This window comes from Castor canadensis, chromosome 1 (assembly GCF_047511655.1).
Source record: "Castor canadensis chromosome 1, mCasCan1.hap1v2, whole genome shotgun sequence".
In the NCBI taxonomy this organism is placed as follows: Eukaryota; Metazoa; Chordata; class Mammalia; order Rodentia; family Castoridae; genus Castor; species Castor canadensis.
This window is the reverse complement of record NC_133386.1, coordinates 202,772,297-202,797,299: the sequence shown is the minus strand read 5'-3', so window position 1 is coordinate 202,797,299 and position 25,003 is coordinate 202,772,297. Positions and strand designations below refer to the sequence as shown.

The window sequence follows — 25,003 nt, the reverse complement described above, 5'->3', positions numbered from 1 at the left end:
TGTGCAAAAAGGAGAAATTGAGGACCCAAAAATAAAGAGACTAACTCCAAGTCCCACTGGAGACCTTGCTAAAATTGGGACCATGTCTCAAACACCTTCTCCACTGTCTGGGGCTGGTAAGGGTTTGGTTTGGGTAACAGAGCCCCAGAGGAGGAGTGAGGTAGCATGAGGCTCAGGTGACAGCAAAGGGTCAGGCAGCATCCTGGAGGAAGGCTGACCATGGTGTTCTGCAAACCCTGGCAGGATCCCCCCTTCCCCATCACTCCTTCCTTTACCACAGCCTGGACCCCAAAAATGGCTTCCCCTCACCCCCAAGAGCCCAGATGGCTAGGGCAAGAAGACCTGTCTCCAGTGAGGGGCTCTACCCCTTCCCTGCACTCCAGTCACATCTCTGTTGAAACATCCCTCCCAGCCTCCTTGTCCCCAATCCCAGTCAAGCTCCCCAGCCCTGGCTTAGGCCACACCAGCTCACCCCTTCCAGCTCATTGTCCCAGCACACATTCCACAGAGTGCACTGGACCTCAGCCACCGGGGCCTCCCCTTCTGCCCACCCACAGGCCTTTGTGCCCACTGTCTCCAACCCCAGGAATGTCTCCCTTGACCTCAAGTCCTCTGCCAGGAAGCCTTCTCCCACTCGCCCCCACCCCAGTTAGAAAGAATCCTCCCTTCCTGGGGGCTCTGAGAATACCCCACGTGCTCTGTGGCTCCTACCCACAGCACTCTTCTCTAGCGCCAACACTGTTCTTAGTGTCTGAACACCTCTCTGGGCTGTCAGTGCCTTGGGACCAGAGTCAAGTCTTCATCATTCCTTTCTCCCTGACATCTGGCTCCAGGCAACCTGTAGTTACTTTGGGACTATGGCTAAAAAAAACCCAAACAAACAAAAAAAACCAAACCCAACTGTGGTACACCCATACAATGGAATACTACTCAGCCAGAAAAAGAAGTCAATGGTGGCCACACACAACGTGGAAGAACCTCACGGAAGTGATGATGAGAGCCAGAAGTCAGACACAAAAGCACATGCTGTGTGACTCCATTGGTGTGGAATTCTAGAAGAGACACAACTAATCTAAGGCAATGGAAATGAGTCAAGTGACTTCCTGGAGTTAGGGAATTGACTGCAAAGGGGCAGGAGAACTCTCTGCAGAGATGAAGGTGTTTGCTACCTTGATTGGAACCTCGTTACTCAGATGTATAAATTAGTCAAAACACATAACCAGTACACTGAAAAGTATGAGTGAAAAATATACCTCAACCAAATAGATTTTTTTTTTTTGAGACAGAGTCTTGCTTTGTTGCCCAGGCTGACTTTGAAGTCCTGGCTCAAGTGAGCCTCCTGTCCTAGGCTCCCAAGTAGCTGGGACTACAGAGATGTACTACTGTACTCAGCCCTGATTTTTTTTCAAAACATGAGGCAGATATATACATACCCAATGGAAGCCTTTCTAAAATATAAGAAAACAAAAAAGCAAAGAGTAAAACAGTGCAGAGTGGGCTACACCTGGGTTAAAGATACACAGGGTTTCTTACCTACACCCTTTTGTGGCTTTTGAATTTTTTTTTTTTTGGTGGTATGGGGTTTGAACTCAGGACTTCACACTTGCAAAGCAGGCACTCTACTGCTTGAGCCACACTTCCAGCCCATTTTGCTCTGGATACTTTGGAGATGGGGCGTCTCTTGAGAACCATGTAACTGGTTTGGCCTAAAACCTTGATCTTCCTGATCTCAGCTTACCAAGATGCTAGGATTACAGGCGTGAGCCACCAGCACTCAGCTAGCTTTTGTGTTTTTAAGTATGAAATATATTACCTAGTTGAAAGAGAAGAGCAATTTGAAATTTAAATATAAAGCAATACAAAAATAAAATCCAGTTTTACAATAATTTATTCTCCATGCCTTTGTTTTATGGTCACCAATTTAGGACATACAGATAAACATAGACACATCTGTATCTCTCCAAATACAAAACCTTTAAAAGTGATTCCAGACAGGGGGAACATGGCAATGTCTTTCAGAGAACAGGACAGTACTGCATCAGGAATTAACCAGAATGGGACTGAGGAAGTAGAGGGAAGCTGAGCCCTGCAGGGTGAGAGAGTGGTGGGGAGGGGATGAGGGTTGGGTACCTGGCAGAGGGATCAGCCTATGCAGAGGTGAGAGAGGCTCAGTCCAGCAGCAAGGCCGGGGTGGTGGAAAGACAGTTGAAGTTCAGTGATAGCATGCAGAAGGTCCTAGATTCAGGAGGAGGAGGAAGAGAGAAAGAAAGAAGGAAGGAGGGAGGGAGGAGAGAAGGAAGGAAGGAAGGAAGGAAGGAAGGAAGGGGTACTTGCGAGGCAGAGGTAGGAGGATTGCGAACTTGAGGCCAGCCTGGGATTCAAAGTAAGATCTATCTCAAAGAACAAAACAAGCCAGCCACTGATGGTGCCCACCTGTAATCCTAGTTACTCAGGAGGCTGAGATCAGGAGAATCTCAGTTCAAAGACAGCCTAGGCAAATAGTTTGCAAGACCCTACGTCAAAAAAAAAAAATCACAAAAAAGGTCTGGTGGAATGGCTTAAAGTGTAGGCCCTGAGTTCAAACCCCAGTGCCACAAACAAACAAACAAAAAACAAATGGACAAAGGACTTAAGTAGACATTTGTCCAAAAAGATACTCAGACTATTTTCTACTGATATCAAGAAGGACATGAAAAGATATTCACTGGTCATTAAGAAAATGCAAATCAAAACACAATAGGAAACAACTTCACATCCTCAAGGATGTCTTTAATTTACAAGATAGAAACTAAAGCTGGGCATGGTGGTTCACACTTTTAATCCCAGCACTAGAGAGACTGAGACAGGAGCATTGAAAGAGTTTGAGGCCAGCCTGAGCTACATAATGAGATTCTTCTCAAAAAGCAAGCACACACACACACACAAACCAACAAGGGTTGACAAAGATTTGGAGAAATCAGAACCTTACGCTGCTGGTGAAAATGAAAAATGGTGCAGTTACTTTGGGAAACTGTGACAGCCTGTCAGAAAGTTATTGTATAACCCAGAAATTGCACTCTCAGATAAATAATCAAAAGAAAAGAAAACAAATGTCCACACAGACTTGTACACTAGTGTCCACAGCATTATTCATATTCACTCAACGGCCATCAACTTATGAATAAATAAACTATGGTACTACCTACCATGGAATATTACTCAGCCATAAAAAGGAGCAAATAATTGAAACTTGCTGTAACACAAATGAACCTTGAAGCATTATGGTAAGTGAAAGAAGCCAGATGTAAAAGGTCACATATTGTAAGGTGCCATTTACGTGAAATGCCTAGAATAGTCAACGTCATAAAGACAGAAAGACTACTGAGGGGATGGGGGAAGGGGGAGTTGGGGGCAATTACTTAGGGACACGGGTGTTTTTCTGAAGCGATAAAGTTTTGAAACCAGACAGATGGTGGTTGCACAACTTTGTGAATGCACTAAATGCTACCAAGCTGTTCACCTTACAATGGTTAATAACATGTTATGTGGATTTCACCTCAATTAAAAAAGAAAACTTCAATTTAAAAAGAGAATGGAAGCTGAAAACATAAACATTACCTCCGATGCCCTGGTGGCCCTGAGAACCCGCCGGACACCAAACACACTTGTCCTTTGCCTCCTTTGGCTGTAGTCCAAGAGGTGGGGATGCTCTGGGCTCAGAGAGGGGAAGCCACTGAGCCAGGTTCACACAGCTGCCAAGGAACAGCAGCGGGGGCTCTCAGGCCTCCCTGCTCCCCAGTCTCCCAGCAGTCACCAGGGCCCCCTGGGGTTCTCCCCTGACTCCCTGGACAGGAGCTAGTGAGGTCAGGCACCAGGAACGTCTGTGCGGCCACAAGGCAGGAGTTAATGACTGAGGAGGCTGGAATGTGCTGCCACAGAAAGGACCTCTTGTGGCTCCATGACGGTTAGAGCAGAAAGGGGTTTTCAAAGTCACGTACACACACACACACACACACACACACACACACACACACACACACGAGACCTGCGCCCCTGCTCAACCAAGGCAGGGTGATGACTGAATATAGTCAAGACTGACCCATGTCAAGCCTCATATGTGCCACTGCCTGGCTGTCATCTTTCTAGCTTGGACCAACCAGGGAGCTCCAATGTCAGCATGTGTGTGTGTGTGTGTGTGTGTGTGTGTGTGTGTTTACATAAGATCAAAAACTCCCATCGCTAGGGCTTTGTGCTCGCCTGTGCGTTTATCTTCACTACTATTGGTTAACTTCTTACCATATGCCGTGCTAAGCATGGGACATTATTTTATCGCTATCCTCCAGCAACCCTGAGATGTAGTTATCATCACATCTCCATTTTACAGATAAGGAGACAAAAACTCAGAGAAATTGTGTACCTCAGCCATGCATCTCTTTTCCATGGGTCCCACTGCCTCAAAATCCCTCTCCCTCTCCTTCCCTTCGGCCCCCCGCTATGTCTATATTTCTCATTCTGGCAAACTGCTGTGGTTCCTTTTCTTTCTAAAGGAAGACAGCACTGAGTAAAACCAGGCCAAGGGAGGGGTGTAGGCTAGTAATCACCTGAGTGCTGAGCACTTTACAGCTTACAAAGCACTTTCACATCCATGATCTCATTTGATCCTACAGCAGCCCTATGATGACAGCAGGAAGGCAAAATTGGGACTGGGACTCAGGAAAGGTGGCCTGCCCCAAGTCACACAGAGAGATGATAGCTCTGGGTAGCCCAGGGGCAAACTGATCTCCTGACCCTAAGTCCAGAGGGTGTCCAGAACCCCTGTCCTCTGTTCCAAGGAGGGCAGTCCCAGACCCCACCTTTCCTAGGGCAAAACTGGAGTCGATTCATGGGAGATCCAGGTGGAAACACAGGAGAGCCCTGCCCTTTCTGTAGTTGTGTAAGCCTGGCAGCTCCTTCCTCTCTTTGAGCCTCAGTTTCCTTATTTATAAAATGAGAGGAAGAAGAGAAGCTTTGGGACTCTCCGCCTTGACATTCTGCACACGCACAAAAGTGTGTGGGAGTGTGAAAAATCTTGGCTGAGCCTAGGCTTAGAGCCCCATAATCCCTGATTTAGCCATCTGCTTCAGTCACTCACTTAGTGACCATGGGCAACTCTTTTCAGTACTACTCAGCCTCAGTTTTCCCATCTGTAAAATGGGTGATGATGATACCTACTTTCCCAGCACATATGGTCAGAGCTTCACACTCACACAGACCTTTCACATACTTTGCTAACTAGGCTGGTGACACACAGTCCTGAAGCTGTGTTGATCAGACCTCAGGATGCCTGTGTCCATCTGCAGGCTCTCACTGCCTGGCAGAGGCTTGAATTAAAATAGTTCCTGACATTATCCTGAGTAACACAACTCTACTTTATTATACTTGTGGGTAGTTCAAAGCATCACCTTGTTTATTGTGAACATTTAAAATATACCAGCACTTTTATAACCCTAATTTGTCATTTATTCATTTTTTTAGTACAGCTGAAGCCTTAAAACAATACCAATCTGGCCGGGTGTAATCCCACTACGGAGAAGGTGGAGGCAGAAGAATTGAGAGTTCAAGGACAAGCTGGGCACCAGTGACTCACCCCTTTAATCCTAGCTACACAGAACGCAGAACGCAGAGATCAGGGGGATGGCAGTTCGAAGTCACCCTGACAAATAGTTCGTGAAACCCTATCTCAAAAATACCCAACATGAAAAAGGGTTGGTGGAGTGGCTCAAGGTGTAGGCCCTGAGTTCAAATCCCAGTACCAAAAAAAAAGTTCAAAGTCAGCCAGGGCTACGCAGTGAGACCCTGTCTCAAAAAATGAACAACTAGCTGGGTGTCAGTGACTCACAGCTGTAATCCTAGCTACTGAGGAGGCAGTACGATGCCAGCCAGGGCAAATAGTTAGCGAGACCCTATCTCGAAAATACCTAACACAAAAAAAAGTGCTGGTGCAGTGGCTCAAGGTGTAGGCCCTGAGTTCAAGCCCTAGTACCGCAAAAAAAAAAGAATGTCAGTGGTTAGTGGAGGGTCCTCAAGTCACGACCCGTGAAGTCTGTAAAGTTCCTGGCGTGCAAATAAACACCCAGTAAATAATAATAATGGTAATCCGTCACATTTAAAATTCAGTTTACAGGGCTGGGATGTAGCTCGGTGGTACAGCGCTTGCCTAGCATGCGTGAGGCCCTGGTTTCGATCCCAGCACCAAAAAAGAAAAGACAAAAAAATAAATAAATAAATAAAATAAAATTCAGTTTACAGTTTCAGATAGCTCACAGTCTTCCTTCCAAACCCCCAAGCGCGGCAAGGCTCCGCGTCCTGTTTTACGGACGGAAACCGAAGGCAGCCCAGGTCGAAGGGGCGGGGGTCGTGGCGGGCTCGGGGTCTGCGATCGGGGGGTGGGGGTGGGGGGAGGGGGAGGGAAGCAGGGCGGGGGGGGCGGGGGGCGGGGGGCGGGGCGGGGCGGGCGCGGCGGGCGGAGCGGCCGATTTCGGGCAGGTGCGCAAAGCCGCGGCGGGGAATCCTCCACTCTACCTGGGCACGGTGAGGAAATTGCACCATGTATGGGCAGCTACGTCAGAGGGGGCGGGCCCGCCGCGGTCGCTGGGGGACGCCAAGTCGGCCCCTTTCCCCCGAGAAAAGGCGGCTGCTGACGGTAGGAGGGGTGGAGAAGTTCGATGAGGAGTGACAAAAGGCGGCGCGTCTAGAGAGGTGGGGCTCCGAGGTGACCCGCGGCGCTGCGCAACGCCCCCACCTCCCGCGGTCCAAGTGGTTCAGCCCGAGAACTTTTCATTCATAAAAAGAAAAGACTGCGAGGCGCGAGTGAGTCAGAACCCAGCCGCCGACGCGGACCCCGTGGAGCAGCCAGCCCAGGGCATGTACCGAGACTTCGGGGAACCGGGACCGAGCTCCGGGGCGGGCAGCGCGTACGGCGGCCCGGCGCAGCACCCCGCCGCGGCGCAGGCGGCCGCCCAGCAGCAGGTGAGAGCGGCCGGACCCCTTGGGGTCCCCGGGTGGATGGCGCTTGGGACTCTGTGTTCGGCTCCGGTGCGCTACCCGGCTAGGGTTGGGAACAGGAGTGGGGACCAGGTCTGGAGGCCAGGACCGATGATCCTGTCCATTCTTCGCTGTCCAGGGGCTGATTACTCCCCACGACCTAGGGATACACGCGATGCGGTCGGAACAAAGATCCCCCCGTCTCGCCTGCCCCCTTATTCCTCACTGACTATCCATCTGTCTCTCCGTCTCCGTTACCGTCTTTCTTTCTTCCTGTCCGCTGCTAAAATCTGTGTCCCACCTGCCTCACCCTGACCCGGATCGGATCAGACGAGCTTGTCACCTTGGGCTGAAGTCCTGGGATCCGGAGTCTGGGCTTTGGCGGAGACGTCAGGCACAGGAGGGAGATGGAACCCATGAGAAACCAGCCTGAACCGAGTGGGAATCTTTGCAGTCTGTGACTGTCCGTGTGGCTGTCCATTTGTCCGACCTTCTCTACCCTATCGCCGAGTCTCTATCCCTTTCTTGGCGCGTGGAGCCTGGTGGGCTCAGGCAGCGAACCTCAGTGGGTTCCTGGAGATCTCTAAGCGGGATGGAGACCGCGAAATGCCAGAGTCACCCAGCCGGCAACTCCCATGCCCCCGACTCTCCGCACCTCTCGGGGGCGGGGGGGGGGATGGGATCCGAGAGACTGCAGGTGCCCATTTCCTGTCGAGGGGCTGCAAGCACGTGTCGCCGGGGGAGGGAATGAGCTGCGTCCGTTCCGCCGAGTCACGGCGGCCGAGTCACGGCGGCTGAGTCACCCCGGGCGCCCCTCCCTTCCTGGCCCCGAGCGGCCCGGGCCGGGACAACCTCGGGAGCGGGAGATGCCTCCGGTGATGCCTCTGGCCCGGAACTGGGGTCACTCGGCCGCTGTGCCTGCAGCGCCGAGCTGGGGACACCGTTGTCCAGACTTGCCTGGGCTGGTGGGGCGCTTCCCGGACGGCCGGGCGCCCACACCCAGGGCCCAGCCGTAGGGCTCGAACCCAGTTCTCTTCCCAGAACACTGAGCCCCCGTCACAACCCATTCCTCCGATTTCTGGCTGCAAAAGAATGGCATAGGTAACAGTTTAGCCCTAACAGAGTGCCAGGCCTTTGGTGTTGCTTTCCACAAGGCTTACCATATTTTATGGACTCTAAGAACCCATGGATTTAAAAACCTACCATCACATTGAGCTATTGAATTTTTAATTGCCAATTAAGCTACGATTTCAGACCTATTAGAGCTCCACTTCTCAGCATCAATAAAATGTTATAATCCTCACCCATGACAATATTAAAAATGGGGAAACTGAGGCACACTGAGTTTAAATGAGTCACACAGCGGCTAAACTGAGATTAGAACTGGGATGAACTGAATCCAGGGCAAGAGCAGTGGCTTTTGCCCATCACAGCCCCTCTTGCCTTGGACACCTGTCCCTTACCAGACCCTGTCACACACATTCTCTCACCTGATTTTCACAATCATCTTGGGAGCTTTATGTGGTTGGGTGCTGGAGTATAAAAGAACCCAGTCCCTTGGGCTCAAATCCCATTTCCTACTTACTGGCTGTGTGTCTGTAGACAACTGTTTGTCTGTCTGAAAACGAAGATGCTATTGTGCCAACTGTATGAGTCACTATTTGTAAAGTGGTTAGAACAGTGCCAGGCATTTCACACTTGATAGGAATTAGCTCTGATGAGGAAACAGAGATACAGATAGGTTTTGTGACCTGCCCAAAGTCACACAGCTCATGAACAAGTCAGTTTCTCTGATTTCCAAACAGTACTCTTTCTGGTCTCCTCAAACCATTAAGGGTAGACAGCACTGTGACCTCTATCGCCTAGGATCCCCCCCAATCCATATGATCTCATCCCTGACCCTCCGTTTCTTATCCCTCAGAAGTTCCACCTTGTGCCAAGCCTCAATGCCGTGAGTGGCAGCCAAGAATTGCAGTGGATGGTGCAGCCTCACTTCCTGGGGCCCAGCGGCTACCCCAGGCCTCTAGTCTACCCTCAGTACAGCCCCCCGCAGCCCCGGCCAGGAGTAATTCGGGCTGTGGGTCCTCCTCCAGGGGTACATCGTCGACCCTGTGAACAGGTAAGTAGTAGAGGTGCTACACTTGTTCTGATGGTCCACAGGGGTGTTAGGGTACAGGGGATAAGGTCTTGCTGGAAAAGAAAACACGGGCTTAGAAGGGGGTAAAGGAAGGGTCATTGGTGACTATTTCCTGAAGCAGAAAGTAATGAAAGTCCCTGGGAGGCCCAGGGGGAAAAAGGTCCCTTTGGATGGAGAAAAGCGTCCTGGAGAAGTGGCTGCTGTTAACCTAAAAGGAGTGTAGGAGTTACATAGGCAGAGCTGAAAGAAGGACCTTCCAGGTAGAGGGGTGAAGAAACAAGAATAGAGGTGGAGGGGAGTGAGTTTAAGGTGAATGTGGAGAGGTGCGTCTCCACCTGCTGAGTTGCATAAAGGGTGAGGGCTTATGTTGTCTGTGTAGCTGCGGAGGGAACAAGAATGAGAGGTCTGTCTTCGACTCCTCATTTAATTCTCACAAAACCCCTCTGGGGAATATACTTGGTTCCCTGCCCCCCGTTTTCCAGCTGAGGAAGTGAAGGCATAGAGAGATGGTCACTTGCCCAGGATCACACAATAATGAGTACAATGAGACAGGTCTGGCCTTGGCCCCAGGTCTACCCAATTCAATTCCAATCCTAACCACCTACCTACACTGTCTCACTGGGAGCTTTCAGAAGACTCCAGGCAGAAGCTAACTCTTGCCTCCTAAGTTCTTTCCAAAATAAATGATTAACAGATGGAGGTTTTTGTTTTTTTGAGACAGGATCTCATTAGCTAGCCCAGGCTGGCTTTGAACCTGAGATCCTCTGACATCAGCCTCCCAAGTGCTGGGATTACAGGTGTGTACCACCACACTAGCTGAGATGGCCGGTCTTTAAGAAAGTGGTTTCTCATTGCAAGCAAATATTAAAATGTCACAATGAAAACCCCCTGTACAATAAATATATGCTAATAAAAATGTTTTAAAAAATATTTTCAGACCTTTAAAAAAAAGTGGTTTCTCTTTCCCTGGGGAGTATGGTATATGAGATATAGAGGGGTGAGGGTTCACATTAAAAAGCTGAGTAGAGGATAGGGAGGGAGGGAGGGACACTGGGAGAGATGTGAGATTGGCAGCAGCAGCTTTCCTAGAAATGAAAATTAGCCTTTTTGGCTAATTGGAGAAGGGGACTGTAGTGTGAGCCAGAGTCAGGCCAGGAGTAATCCCTCCTGTACTTTCTTCCTTCAGCCCTGTCTTGCCTGTGACCCTCTGATGTGCGGTACTACTAGGTTAAGGCTGTGAGCTGTGATTAGGGTTCTTCTGGGAAAGTGGCCTCGATCAGCTGGCCTCTAACTCAGTATGAATGGAGTGAGTGGATATTAATTCCTGTTCTGGAACCATAGACAGGGCTTCGGTTCCTTACATGGGAAGTTGGGTTAAGAATCTATGTAGGGGCTGAGAGTGTAGCTCAGTGGTAGAGCACTTGCTTTGCATGCACTAGGTGCTGGGTTTGATCCCCAACACCACAAGAAAAAAAATATGCAAAGTGTTTTAGCTGGCCGGATATGGTGGTGCACACCTGTAATTCCAGCACTCAGGAGGCTGAAGTTGAAGGATCATGAATTTGAGACCAGTTTGGGCTACATAAGGTGACCCTGTCAGGAAGGAAGGAAGAGAGGGAGGGAGGGAGGGAAGAAGAAGGAAGGAAGGAAGGAAGTAAGGAAGGCAGGCAGGCAGGCAAAAAGGTGTCTTTGGGGCAGAGGTTAGCTTACTGGTAGAGTGCTTTAGTGTGCAAGGCTCTGGGTTGATCTCCAGTCCAGCAGAGGTTGGGGGTGGATACAAGAGTACCGTCTTTGCCCATTTATCTGAATAGGTATCATATGCCTGGCACATAATAAAGTGCTTAGCTGGCACACTAAATTGCAACTTAGCCGTACTCATGAGCCCCTTCTAGCGGTCACAGTTCCTGGGGGAAGAGGAGATTGGATTTTTCCATGGATCCAGAAGGATGAGGGCCCTGGGAAAAAGGATAACCCAGTCCCAGAGACCAGAGAAGGATACTCTGGCTGGGGAGTAAGAAGGCTTCCTGGAGGCAGGGGCGTACTAATTGAGCCCTGGGAGAGGGGGAAGGTTAAGGTTTGTGAAGGAGGGTATTACGGGAGAGAAACTGGCTCTAAAGCTAGATGCCAGGAGGAAATGTGGCCAATCAAATGAGGCGCACCTGAATGCGGAAAGCCAATCGGGGTGAGGTGTACCCAAAGCATAGGATGAAGCCCCGTCCTTCCTCTCCCCACCAGCGGAGGGCGAACTCCAGACAGCTAAACCCCCTCATTGCCGCCCCTTCCCCTATCCTCTGCCAGATCAGCCCGGAGGAGGAAGAGCGCCGCCGAGTGAGGCGTGAGCGGAACAAGCTGGCTGCGGCCAAGTGCAGGAACCGAAGGAAGGAACTGACCGATTTCCTGCAGGCGGTGAGCACTGGCCCAAGCAGAGGGACCCCGGCCCCCAGGAGCCTGCGAGGCCCACTACCTTGGTCCTTCGCACCCTATCCTAGCTCCTTGTGCGAGGCGCAGTCCTTTTGGGAAAGGGACAAGGGAAAAGGCGATTTAAAATGAGTTGCAGGGCGCCCTGCACCAGAGCGGAGCCAAAACTGGCTGGCAGTTTCCTTCTAAGACATTCCAGGCCTGATGGGAGTCAGCCCACTTTCTCCCAGGGGCTCATGGGAATTGCAGTCCAGACTTGCTGGGGACTCCAACCCCACCCCCACGCCTGTCGGAGGTTTGGGGTCTTCCACCCTCTTCTTCCTAACTGCTCTCCTGATCCTCTACAGGAGACCGACAAACTAGAGGATGAGAAATCCGGGCTGCAGCGAGAGATTGAGGAGCTGCAGAAGCAGAAGGAGCGCCTGGAGCTGGTGCTGGAAGCCCACCGCCCCATCTGCAAAATCCCGGAAGGAGACAAGGAGAGGGACACAGGCGGTACCAGCAGTGCCAGCGGCACCGGCAGCCCACCAGGCCCCTGCCGCCCTGTACCTTGTATCTCCCTTTCCCCGGGGCCTGTGCTTGAGCCCGAGGCATTGCACACCCCCACACTCATGACCACACCCTCTCTGACTCCTTTTACCCCCAGTCTGGTTTTCACCTATCCCAGCACACCGGAGCCTTGTGCCTCAGCACATCGGAAAAGTAGCAGCAGCAGTGGGGACCCATCTTCTGACCCTCTGGGTTCCCCCACCCTCCTGGCCTTGTGAGGCACCTGCCCCACCCCACCCTCTGCAAGTGCTACCTTAGCGAGGATCTCATTCCTTTCCCCCATTGGTCCAGCTGGCCTGGACCACATACCATGCCTAATGCCAGCAGGCCGGCCCTTCTCCCATCTCTCCAGGTGAGACTGTATTTTGCTTGGAGGCAGAGCTTGGGGCCACCAAATCTGCCCACTGTTTCTCTAGAGCTGGTCTATCAGAGACAAAATATTTTCGTGTGTGGCAGCCCAAAGACTCTAGATCCCTTGATCTACAGAGATCTGGGGCCCGACCTCCTTGCAGGCCACCCCTACACTTCATTACCTTGTTCCTGCGATCCACCCAGCCCTACACCCTGACAGAGGGTGCCCTTTTACCAGCCTAGAACACTAACTTACCCAGCCCCACTGCCAGCAGCACCAGGTGATCGGACCAGGGAGTTCTGTGGGCCCCTCCTGAAAAGCACAGCTGAGGAGGTGCCAGAGGCTTTGGTGATGAGCTGATCTGCAGCCCCCGGCTCTGAGAAGCCTTTAGCTCCAGGGAACCCAAGCTTCCACAGAGGGCAGCTGCTATTTATTTTCCTAAAGAGAGTATTTTTTATACAAACCTGCCAAAATGGAATAAAAGGCTTGAAACTCTAGCCTGGATATTTGGATATCTGGTTGAACCCAGATGCTCCTATTTGGAGCCAGAAGCCCCACGTTCCGGTCTCAACTCCTGAATCACTACATGATCTTGAACAAAGTCTTTCGAATTTTTGGACCTGAATTACTTCATCTGATGAATGGGGCCACATCTGCTTTGCCTCATCTCCAGGACCAAGGGGAGAAAATGCAAGCAAAGAGGATTGTCCTTCTCCTGAGGGCCCACAGTGCTCCTACATGCGCGCGCTGCAGGGGGCGCTGTTTGCCCTCTTCCACTCTGAGCAGTCGGCCCAGTGGGTTTTAGGCCCCCAACACCTGCTTCCTGCCCCATTGTCTTGGACAGGAAAGAGACAGGAAAGGAGTTAGAGCTACTTCAGAGACCGGATTATGGTCTGTCCTGGCGCCCGAGGAGGTAATCAATGGTTTACCACTGTCCCGCATCCCACCCCAGACTCGAGGTAATGGGGGAAGTCAGCTACCTTGGTTCTTGGAGCTTCTTCAGAAGAGAACAGTACCGTTTCTGCGTTCCCGCCCCCTCCCCAACACCGGCGAGTCCCACACACACACTGCCCAGGCTTCGGGCTCCGCTTCCGTCCCAGTTTATTAGTCCCCACCCAACCCCCCAGCGAGTCCCTCCGCTCCAGTCCCCCTGCTGCCCCGCCAGCGAGAGCGAGGGGCCCTCCTCAGTGCCAGGGCTTCTCAGTCCACGCCAGCAGCCCCTGGTGCGCAGAGGCGGCGTCCAGGTCTGGAGGTCCACAGCAGTTCCGGCGCTCGGGGAGTAATCTGGGCGGGCGTCGGCATGGAAGAAGCAGCGCAGTCAGTCATCCGGGGAGCAGGCCAGGGGCAACTGATCGGGACTGCCCACGCTGCCGGTGCTAGAGCTTCCGTCACCTAAATCACGGGGCCCGCAGGGGGGTAACGCGAGCTCCGGTGTCGGCCCGGCGCCTGAGCCCCCCGCACCGCCGGTGCTGCCGCGGGGGCCCCACTCCTCTCCCAACGCCAGGCAAAGCTCCTTAAGCGCCAGGTTTTCCCGCAGCAGCTCCTCTTGGCGGCCCTCCAGCTCGGCTAGCTTCTGCCAACAGCCACCCAGGTCCTCACGCACCGCCCGAGATGCTTGGGTCCCGAAGAGCTGCCACTGGCGCGCAGCGCGCCGCCCCCGCTGGCGCTCAGAGTCCAGGAAGCAGCAGAGGTCGCGCAACTCCCGGTTCTCGGCCTGCAGGCGCCGGTTGAGCTGCTTGAGCTCGCGAATCTCGCCCAGGTGACCCTGCAGCTGCCGATTCACCTCCTGCATAAGGCGGCCGCGCTGCACCAAAGCCGCGAGGCGCGCCGCCTCCTCCCGCCGCAGGCGCCGCACCAGCTCCTCCTTGCCCAACGCCGCCATCTCCTCATCCGTCAGCTCCTCCAGGCCGCCTGCCTCGGCCTCCATGACTGCTCAGGCCGCTGGAGCATCGCCCGCCCGCCTCCGCGGCCCGGGAGCCCCACGTCGGGCTGGGCGCCGCTCGGGCTACAGCTTGGACTCTGCGGGCTGCAAGCAGTGGCGGAGGTAGCGTAGGCTGCAGCAGCCACCCCGCGGGGGGCACGCGGCAGGGCGCGCGCCGGGGCGGGGCCTCATGACGTTACGGAATAACAGCCAATCCAAAAAAACCTTTCCGGAAAGGGGCGGAGTCTGACGCCAAGCTCCACTTTTCCAGCGCAATCTCCACCAAGATGTCAAGACCCTCGCGCGTGTATGTCTCCTGCGTACTCGCCCACCGCACCTGTCTCAATCCGACTTGAAGGCGTTTGGTGCGTCCAAGTTCCGGAATCTCCTTAAGCTCGAGCTTAGGGCTCCTTTTGAGAACCAAGATTCAGGAGCCCGCCCTGACTTCTTACCACCCTGCGACTGAACCCAGATGAATGGCTTTCCATCCCCATCTTCCTTCGGTCGAACTTGAGAATCTCGGCTAAGCATTAGAATCTTGAGTCCAAAAGTCCTGACTCATTATCAACCTACCCTACCTCCCAGGGAGTGTTTCCTGTCTGGGGCGCGGGGCATCCAAGGGATTCCTTCAATAAACCTTTATTGTGTGTTAAAGCCCATGCACAAATTAACTTGACCAAGATCACGATCTTGACCCCAGAGAAGTTGCAACTATGTGGCAGAGGAAACAAAAAGCAAATGGGAGAGGAGGTCTGGGAATATAGACCAGGGGTAGAGGACTTGCCTAGCATACGCGAGGCACTGAATTCATTCCCAGCACTCAAGGGGGGAAGGGGTGTAGGGTGTGGTCTCGGGGATCCCAAAAGAGGTGAAATCCAGCGGGCTCTGAAAGGTGCCTAGAACTTTGCCAAGTCAAGGTGAGGAAGAGGTGCTGCTCCTACCAGAGGAGTGTAAAAAGTGGGAAGACAGGGAGGGAAGCTTAAAGCGTAGGTGGAAGCTAGATTCTTGTGACCTTTCTTTTCTTCTTCCTCTTCTTTCTATTTTTGGCGGTATTGGGAATTGAACTGAGGGTCTCACATTTGCTAGGCAAAGGCTCTACCACTTGAACCTCGCCCCCAGCCCTGCCACCTTTCAATACTAGTCTGGAGTGTGACTAAAGGCCAGTAAGAACTTTTAAACAGGGAAGTAACTTTTTTTTTTTTTCGGTACTGGGGCTTGAACTCAGGGTCTTCACCTTGAGCCATTCCAACAGCCCTATTTTTGTGAAGGGTTTTTGAGATTGGGTCTCCCGAACTATTTGCTCCGGCTGGCTTCGAACCGCGATCCTCCTAATCTCTGCCTCCTGAGTAGCTAGGATAACAGGTGTGAGCCACCGAACGCGGCTTTTGTTTTTGGTTTTTGAGGCAGGGTCTCACTGTGTAGCCCACGCTAGCCTTGAACTCAAGATCCTCCTGCCTGAGCCTCCCCAGGACTGAGATAACACTGGTACACCAACACATGCAACCAGCTAAGCACTTTACATAGTTTGCCCCCCGCCCCTTTGCTGTGCTGGGGATCACCACCACACCCTGCAAAAAGTAACATTTTAAAATACACATTTAAGAAGATTGTAGAGCAGCTCTGTGTGGGATGGACTTTGGGAGTAGAGACTGTAGGCAGGGAGGTTAGTAACACTGTGTCCCTGAGCAAGGAGAGCTATGCAGAAAGACTAGGCTGGGGCTGCATCTGTGGGGGCGGACAGGACCAAACATACTAGAGATGCTCAGGAGGCAAATCAACAGAACCAAATGCCGGCACAAAGGAATCTGGGAGAAAGCCCAGATGTGTATTATGAGAACTGGGTGGATGTTGGGACCGTCACTGAGGTAAGTATGCAATAAGGAATAGATTTGGGAAAGCAAGAGGTTCATTTCGAATGTATTGAGCCGTGTGTGTGTGTGTGTGTGTGTGTGTGTGTTGTTGCGGATCAAATCTAGGAACCATGCATGCGCTCTGCCAGTGAGCGCTACAACCCTAGCCTGTGTTGAGCTTTAGAGTGGATTATGGGAAGACAGCTTGGAAAGCCTAGGCAGATATGCGACCCTGCGGATTTGGACTTCCAAGCTTTTTATTTTTTTATTTTTTTCTTACTTTTTGCTGTACTGGGATCTGAACTCAGGGCCTACACCTTGAGCCAGTCCACCAGCCCTTTTTCGTGATGGGTTTTTTTTTTTTTTTTTTTTAGAGATAGGGCCTCACGAACTGTTTGCTTCCAACTGTGATCCTCCTGATCTCTGCCTCCTGAGTAGCTAAGATTATAGGAATGAGCCCGGAGGAAGAGCTTTAAAGGACAAAAGAAGAGGTCATTAGCTCGTGCGGGGTGTAGAATGTGGTTAAAACTATGTGCCCCATACCCAATAGAGGTGCTCATCCTTAGGTTGGATCCTGGAAGTAGGAAACAAAACCGATGTGCAGGAAAGAAATTTAGGATAGAGACCCGTAAAACCCTCAATTTACGATGTAAATCAAAGCTGGGAAGCCTCGAAGACGGCACAGAAAGTGGGAGAAAAACCAGGAGGAAGTGAGGGGAAAGGGCAGGGCAGGGGAAACCGGCAAGAGGTCCTCCCGAGACCCGCGGGGATGGGCAGAGAAGAGAGGGGGGTGAGACGTGGGATTCCTCCTCTCTGCGGAAGGAGCGTGCCCTGTACAGCGCAGGACTGCGTCCTCGCTGCCTACGCCCCACCAGCTCCGCCCGGAAGTGGTCCTTCATTGGCTCCGGGTGTCGGGAGCGGACTCTTTGTGCTTCCGGAAGTGGCTCAGAGGTGGCGCGCCCGGCCGGGGCAGTGCTAGCTCCTGCTCCTGGCGCGCCCGGCCGGGGCCTCGCCATGACCAGTGAACTGGACATTTTCGTGGGGAACACGACCCTTATCGACGAGGACGTGTATCGCCTCTGGCTGGATGGTTACTCAGGTAGGTCTGTGTAGACCGGTCTAGGGGAGCAGGTCAGGCGGAGCGGTTGTTTAGGATAGGAGAGGGGGCGGAGCCAGAATCTGGGCATCATTCAGGGAAGTGGGCAGGTGGCTGGGAGAAAGAGATTGGGGCTGAAATCCCTGGAGGGCCTCTCGGGTAGTCGGGATGGGACCTGATGCTAGCTAGCATCGGCTCCCTAGTGAGCGACGCGGTGGCTTTGCGAGTGCGTTCAGGAATCCTGGAGCAGACAGGCGCCACAGCAGGGGTGCTGCAGAGCGACACCATGGACCACTACCGCACCTTTCACATGCTCGAGCGCCTCCTGCACGCTCCGCCCAAGCTGCTGCACCAGCTCATCTTCCAGATCCCGCCCTCCAGACAGGCGCTGCTCATTGAAAGGTGCTCACCTGGCGAATGGTGGGAACATCAGCCAGTCTGAGCTATGTCCATTTTGCAGACTGAAACTGAGGCCCAGGGAGGGATGGCACTTCCCCAGGAACTGAGAAAGTTGAGCACAGAAGGGGCCTGCCCAAGCCCCCCTTTCCTTTCCTTCAATGGTGTCCTCTGCCTCCACAAGGTACTATGCCTTTGATGAGGCCTTTGTTCGGGAGGTTCTGGGCAAGAAGCTGTCCAAGGGCACCAAGAAAGACCTGGATGACATCAGCACCAAAACAGGCATCACCCTCAAAAGCTGCCGGAGACAGGTGGGTGCTACACCTGTCTGGGTGGTAGACATCCTGTCTACCACCGTCCCTCCATCCCTTCAGCCACTGCCCCCAGTTAAGAGTATTGTGGCAACAACTTCATATCTAGTCTCTTCTGTCCCCCCACCCTTTTTATTCCTTCTAAACTATCCCCTCCCTTATAACCAGAGTGGCCTTTCACAGACCCAGGTCTCACCCTGGCTTTCCCTTGCTTTTATACTTTTATTGGCTTCCATTGCTTTCCTGGGTAGCAGTTGAATTCCTTAGCCTTGACCTTCAGACTTGCCTGTGATTTGGTCTTTGCAGTCCTTTCTAGGCCTACATTTCTTCAGTCCCAGTCTTGCTTTTGTTCATGTTAAGGTATTATTCTTGGTCATAACTACCAGTTAAGATAAAAGGCAGGAGACTGGATGCTGCCTTTTCCACATACTTTTTTGGTGGTGCTAAAAAAGTACTCTTCTGGGCCTTTGATCCCTTTCCTTTGTGTCTCCCAAGGGCTCCCCATGTACAGGCTAGCATTTGCTTATTTTGAGTTCCTAGGACTTAGCCAGGAGAATCCGTTACAGCTCAGAAGGACCTGAGAGCATGATGCTAGAATGGAGTTGAAGTTAGAGATAGGAGTGAGTAAATGTTTGCTCAAGGCAAGACGGCAGAAGCTGACAAACATTTGTCGAATTGATAACCGCTGCTAATAACTAGTAGTTTATTGAAGGATAACTAGTGTTAAACCAGCAGCTGCCAACTGGAGAGGTCGATAGGAGAGCAGGAGGTGCTCAATAAACAGTTGACTGGAGAATACCTTCTGATCCCCTCTTCCCCTAACTCTACAGTTTGACAACTTTAAGCGAGTCTTCAAGGTGGTGGAGGAAATGCGGGGCTCCCTGGTGGATAACATTCAGCAGCACTTCCTTTTGTCTGACCGGTTGGCCAGGTGAGAGGCCAGCCATCTCCCCACCTGCACTTGCTTTCCTTGAGCCATGAGCCTGGTCTGCCTCCTCTATCTCAACTCCTTTCACCTCCTCTGCTTGTACAGGAGAGATGGGAGATGGTTGTCCCATTTCTGGTCTGTAGTTTGGATCAACTGACCTGGGTTCAATCCCAATTTTGCCGTTTTCCACTTGGGCTCTTGTGAGGTGGCACTTATGAAGCACTTAGGAAGTACTCAGTAATGGTGGCTGGTACCATTGTGGTCTCCCACTGTATCCCTTAGAGCACTGGGCTGAACCTTCTGTTTGCACAAATGAGGATGCCCATAGAGAAGTAACTTGTGGAAGTTCACATGGTGAGGGCAGAAGGAGGCCAGGACTTGGATGCACAGCTGTGGTTGTAGGTGGAAGCTGCTTTTTATTCTATAATATTTGTTGACTAAGCTTATTGTTCAGGGCACCATTATAGGATCAATAAGAAGGAATTTCAAATCCTGAGAGGACCCACTGTCCCATATCTGCAGGGATTATGCAGCCATCGTCTTCTTTGCCAACAACCGCTTTGAGACAGGGAAGAAAAAGCTGCAGTATTTGAGCTTTGGTGACTTTGCCTTCTGTGCTGAGCTAATGATCCAGAACTGGACGCTTGGAGCCGTCGGTGAGGCCCCCACCGACCCAGGTGCCTGGACGCTTCTCACCCTTTCAGGGCCTGGTTCCCCACCAGCAGTTCCTTCTGGAGCCCCACAGTTCCCAGCATCCTTCCTTCTTCAGGCCTCCACCCAGGCCACCTCTGCTTATAGTTCAGTCCCTTAATATACTTTATATGCAGACTAAGGGTCCACTGCCTGTCTGTCCTGGGGCATGTCACTCCACCTCTGAAATCCCTTTTCCTCTTCTCTCCTGTTGGGTGCAATGAGGTGGTGGTTGAAGAATACTCATGATCTCATGGGGTGGGTTTATCACCACCTCAACTTCCTTCATGGGCCTCACGCAGACTCCCAGGTAGATGACATGGACGTGGACTTAGACAAGGAGTTTCTCCAGGACTTGAAGGAGCTCAAGGTGCTAGTGGCTGATAAGGACCTTCTGGACTTGCATAAGAGGTGACCTTGGAGGTCCATGGGGAAGAGTCTGAAGGGGGTGCACATGTGACTATAACTATGACCCTGTCTTGCCCAGCCTGGTGTGCACCACCCTGCGGGGAAAGCTTGGTGTCTTCTCTGAGATGGAAGCCAACTTCAAGGTCTGTGGCCCTGTCCAGCCTCTTCCCCTAGACATTTTCAGCCTCCTGTGTACTACCCCTGCTAGGCAACTCTGCTCCTGTGAGATTGACCAGCAGGTGGCACTGCTGCTACCCCTGTCTGCCAGTGAGGGGAATAAAGAGGGCCTGGTTGATAAGAGGGAGGTGGATAGATTTGGGGACGGGCCTTCCCCTCCCCCAGGCTCTGTGCTAGCCCCTAGCACCTGGGGCAAAAGGCAGAACTCCCAGGATCCCTGCCCCACAGAACCTGTCTCGGGGGCTGGTGAATGTGGCTGCCAAGCTGACCCATAATAAGGACGTCAGAGACCTGTTTGTGGACCTAGTGGAGAAGGTAAGCTATTCTGCCACCACCCTCTGATCCCCAGCCTGTCCTTTCCCTGAGCAGTTCTGGGGATGCTAATTAATCCTTTGGGCCCCCAGTTTGTGGAACCGTGCCGTTCTGACCACTGGCCACTGAACGACGTGAGGCTCTTCCTGAATCAGTATTCAGCGTCTGTCCACTCCCTGGATGGCTTCCGGTGAGAGACCCCAGTCTTCTGTCCAGCTTGACCAAACCCCAACCAGCCACCTGATACCTCCTTGCAGAAGGACTCACACCCTTCTACAAACTCAGGGCTCCCTGTTGTTCTACTCTAGGAATGGAAGTCTCTGGTTCCACCTCTTAGAATCTGTGTGACCTTTAGCAGGTTACTTAACCTCTCCGTGTCTTAGTTTCCTCATATGTAAACTGGGGATAATTATTAGAAGGATCATGCTAGGAGCATGGCTCATGTGGTAGAGCACTTGCCTAGCAAGCATGAGGCCCTGAGTTCAAACCCCAGTACCACAAAACAAGACAAAAACAACAAAAAAGAAAGCTTATAAGAACTTATGAGGACCAAATAATTTAGGAGTATAGCTCAGTTATAGAGTGATTACCTAGCATGTATAAGGCCTGGTTTTGATCACCAGCACCATGAACACACCAATGTGCATGTGTGTGTGTGTGTGTGTGTGTCTGTGTGTGTATAGATGGATAGATAGATAATGAGGACTTAAGATATAAAAAGCACTCACAGCTGTCTCAGATGTGAGTGTTGAGTGAACATCAGTTGTCATTGTTGCCATTTTCATTACAGACACCAGGCCCTCTGGGACCGATACATGGGCACCCTCTGCGGCTGCCTCCTGCGCCTCTATCATGACTGAGGCCCTCTCCCTTCACCCTGCGCACACTGACAATAAAATTGCTATGAATTTGGAAACCAGTCCTTGCTCCATTGGAGGATCTCGTGGGACATGTACAGTGTGCACATATATGTCCTGAGTACCATGGCTTTTGTGCATGAGGATGTAATGTACACCAGTCCCTGAGGGACTGAGACACATCAGAGACAGTATCTGTGCTCTCTTGACCCACCCTATCCACATCCCAACTGAGTCTACTCGGGAGCCAAGGGTCTTGTCTAGGTTTATTCAAGCCATGAAGAGAAGATGGGGAGGATAGTCAAAACCTTGGGGTGGGGCAAGTGAGGAAGGCATGTGGTATGCAGGAGAGGCTGATGAGGTTAGGGAGGACAGGAGATTGGCTGCTTCTTCTTAACTGGCTGGTCCACACGGGCTGTGAGTGGGTACTTGGTGATACCGCAGGCATTGCTTCCCCGATGTAGCCGGAAGTAGCCCTAGGAGGTTAGGGGCCGTAAGGGCCAGCAGGAGGAGAGGGCCTGTCCTGGCCATCCCTTCTTCCATTGGTTCTGGCTCACCTCCTCGCCCCACTTGGGCCCCCAGGAGTTCTTCAGGATCCAGTAAGGGGTGGAGCGGCAAGGGCGATGAGAACGGGGTGAGACTGTCTCTTCCCGCATCCCCTTCACTTTGCTCTTGCCAAAACCCACCAGCAAGACAGAGTGGTTCACAAACCGGGGGTCACAGGTGGTAGACGTGGCCTTGATCACACCCTTTTGATAATGCTGCAGAGATGTGGGCAGAGGAGCTGAGTTTGGGACCACTTCTCCCATAGCCCTCACCCCATTCCCTACCCCACCCACCTGCAGTAACTTCATGTTGATGGTCACGGTGATAGGGCCGTGGGTGGCCAGGTGCCGGGCAATTACTAGAGATAGAGGGTGCTATCAGACTGTGTCTGCCTCAGGCCTACTGCCCTTGGCGCATGAGCATTTGTCATGGAGTCGTCATCACCTGTCGTGTCCCTATTCCTACCCCCCCCCCACCCCGCCACCTACCATGGGTCTATAGCAGGTCTGTCTGCCTTGGTTCTGGTGTCTGTATCCTCCACCCCACCCCACCCCCATAGCTCCACCCTGGCCGCACTCTCTTCATTATCCTGTAGCATGATGAAATCCTGGATCCAGGCCACCTTTGTGTACTTCCTGGCCAAGCACTTGGAGGGTTTGGTGTGCTTCTTGAATGGGTAGTCCTTTTCGCTGGCCAGACCACCTGGAGACAAGCAAGACAAGGGAGGAGACTCTGCTCCTGACCATCTCCCACCCCTGCAGTTGTCCAGCAAGGCCAGATACTCACTGTTATTGAGGACAGTTATGAATGCATCCCAGACAAAGCCACCCTTGCAGCCATCCCCACAGCGGTCACAGTCGAGCAGTTCTGGGGCAGAAAGGTACAGCGTGGGTGAGAAGGCCCCCAGTCCATCCTCCCATCATAGTCCCCCCTCTCCCCTCCGTACCCTGCACAGAAAGTTCCACAGACTGGTGGTATTTGATGCCCCACAGGGCCTCGATGTTGCCTGCTGCTGCTATGGCCCAGCAGCACATGCAGTTTTCCTGGTGATGAGAGGATAGGGCAGGGTGTGTGGGGGGTCCAGATCTTGCCCTTCTCTACTCCCACCCCTTGGGCTAGATTGGGTTGAACTGGATATGAGCAGATACCTGGTTCCTGATGGGTGAGATGGCACCAGCTACCTTCCTCCAGTCACAGGTAGGCGGCAATGGCTCCCCCCACTCTTCAGACTCTACCTTTCTGACCATGTTGATCTCCCTTCTAGTTGCCCTCTGATGCCCATAGAGCTGGCCAAACTCCTCCTCTGGGAGCAGAGAAGGCCACAGAGGTCACAGGTTTGACCTCCCTCCTCTGTATCCACATCCTACTCCAGCCATCCACATCCTTGGTTGTTTGGGTCCCCATAAAACCCTGGGAGGTATCAGGCAAGCATGTTGAGACCTAAAGAGGCCGAGCTCTTTGCTGTCAAATCCTCTGCACCTGCTGTGTCTGGCCCCTGAGCTAGACTGGGGCACAGGCTGGCAGGGTTCATGCCCTTGATACCCTGGAATTGAGGACAGGAAGTGAGCAGTGCCAAATTTGGTACTGAAAGTGGAAGGTCTGTCCTGTCCATCTGCCAGTATCCCTAGGAGAATGCTTACCCACTCACCATGTATGGCCCAGGGGGGTCCCAGTACCTGTGAGGTCACTGAATGGAGTCACCCCAAACTCAGCTGTGCACATGTCCTCCTGCAGCCATTGAGCCTGGGCCAGGTTGTGGGCAAAGATATCCAGGCGGCGAGCATGCTCTGGACCAGAAAGGAGCTGTCCCAGGTTGGCTCCCAAGCCCCCAGGGCAGGAGGTGGCCACTGACAGGGCATCCTGCCACCCAGGTGAGTGCTGACTCCTTTCCTACAGCCCCAGTGCCTACCGTAGACACGGGGCCAAGGATGTGGTTACCTAGCCACCTAGGGTTAGGATTTGCCCAGAGGCAGCATCCACCCACCCTCGGGGAGGCTAAGCTGAGCAAGGGGCCTAGACACAGTGACTCAGAAGGGAAAGTGAGTGGTTAGAAACAGGCTTCCTGCCAGACCATCCCTCCAGCAGTACCACCTCTTCACACCTCTGACCAAAGATTTCGAGGTGGAACAAGAGTGTGGGAGGTTGGGGCATGGACTCACTAAGGGAGACAAGACTCAGAGAAGGCAGGAGCAGGGCTGGCAGCTCATGAGTGTAGGGGGATGGAATTCCCATTCCTTCGGGAGAAAATGGGTATGCTTGGGAGTCTTCTGAATGAATGTATGACTGATCACCTTCCCCCTTCCTGTAATCAAAGGGAGTTGGCTATAGAGTCAGAGGACACTAAGGCTGGGACAGATGCCTAACAGCCACCATTTGCCTTTCAGCTTCAGGGCACTGAATGATCCTGTACCCACCCATGCAGTAGGGAAACCAGGGAATACAGCTCCAGTCCTGCTGTCCTGTTTAGTGGCCTGAGCCAAGCCTAGTCCCCACCCTGAGCCTCAAGTTGTCTATCTATTCAGAGGGCAGGAGGAAGGTTGAATTCTACACATACATGCCCCAACATACCTGCTGAGTTTGAGTAACTTCGGTTAAACTGAACTTGGAACAACTTGAAGACTTCATTCAGCTCCAGTGGCTGTGGACCATGGTCCTGGCAAGAAACCAAGAGAGGGAGAGGGTGTGGGAATCATTCCCACAACCCCACCTTAGCTCCAGCCATGTGAGGACTGGACTAGGGAACATCTGGCCAGCCTTCTCTCCCTCCCTGTGTGGGTATGGTGGACACTTCTTTAGCTCAATTGCTCTGTCTGAGAAATGGGATCAACAATCCAGTTGTTTCTGAAGGGGAGACCCCAGGTGTGGGACCAGCAGAGGGAAAAGCATGGGGAGCAGGTTGGGAGTACTTACCTGGGCCCTCAGGGAGTCCCTGTTGCCTTGGGCTAGGCCTGCCACCAACAGGGCCAGGAGGCAGGAGAAGTGGGTAGTCAGAGCCATGGTGGCACAGCCTGAAGTGCTCAATGCTGGGACAGGAAGCTGTATAGATCAAGTTG

At 52.5% G+C, this 25,003-nt stretch overlaps 4 protein-coding genes across 7 annotated transcripts; 2 read left to right on the top strand and 2 right to left on the bottom strand.

Moving 5' to 3' along the window:
- Positions 1-6,651: 6,651 nt before the first annotated feature.
- Fosl1 (FOS like 1, AP-1 transcription factor subunit) lies at positions 6,652-15,033 on the top strand. The gene is made up of 4 exons (XM_020164754.2): positions 6,652-6,987; positions 8,924-9,121; positions 11,438-11,545; positions 11,905-15,033. Exons 1-4 carry the CDS (start codon positions 6,883-6,885, stop codon positions 12,322-12,324), a joined length of 831 nt encoding a protein of 276 aa, XP_020020343.1. The 5' UTR covers positions 6,652-6,882; the 3' UTR covers positions 12,325-15,033.
- On the bottom strand, positions 13,543-14,385 carry Ccdc85b (coiled-coil domain containing 85B). Its single transcript, XM_020164759.2, has one exon. The coding sequence runs from the start codon at positions 14,383-14,385 to the stop codon at positions 13,777-13,779; it is 609 nt and encodes a 202-aa protein (XP_020020348.1). The 3' UTR covers positions 13,543-13,776.
- Positions 15,034-17,146: 2,113 nt separating the features above from the next.
- On the top strand, positions 17,147-21,463 carry Fibp (FGF1 intracellular binding protein). 4 transcript variants are annotated; one of them, XM_074049271.1, is made up of 10 exons: positions 17,147-17,328; positions 17,562-17,727; positions 17,906-18,032; positions 18,863-18,963; positions 19,483-19,637; positions 19,953-20,061; positions 20,138-20,201; positions 20,464-20,550; positions 20,640-20,737; positions 21,338-21,463. In XM_074049271.1, exons 1-10 carry the CDS (start codon positions 17,244-17,246, stop codon positions 21,405-21,407), a joined length of 1,062 nt encoding a protein of 353 aa, XP_073905372.1. In that variant the 5' UTR covers positions 17,147-17,243; the 3' UTR covers positions 21,408-21,463. The 4 variants fall into 4 exon arrangements, with proteins under 4 accessions (XP_073905372.1, XP_020020349.1, XP_020020351.1 ...); XM_020164760.2 differs by having other exon boundaries at positions 17,529-17,727; XM_020164762.2 differs by having other exon boundaries at positions 17,148-17,328; positions 17,529-17,727; positions 19,483-19,616.
- Positions 21,464-21,656: 193 nt separating this feature from the next.
- On the bottom strand, positions 21,657-25,003 carry Ctsw (cathepsin W). Its single transcript, XM_020164763.2, has 10 exons — positions 24,861-25,003; positions 24,519-24,603; positions 23,627-23,737; positions 23,099-23,253; positions 22,897-22,993; positions 22,737-22,817; positions 22,527-22,652; positions 22,244-22,308; positions 21,962-22,165; positions 21,657-21,880 (listed from the first exon to the last, which is right to left on the bottom strand). Exons 1-10 carry the CDS (start codon positions 24,945-24,947, stop codon positions 21,767-21,769), a joined length of 1,125 nt encoding a protein of 374 aa, XP_020020352.2. The 5' UTR covers positions 24,948-25,003; the 3' UTR covers positions 21,657-21,766.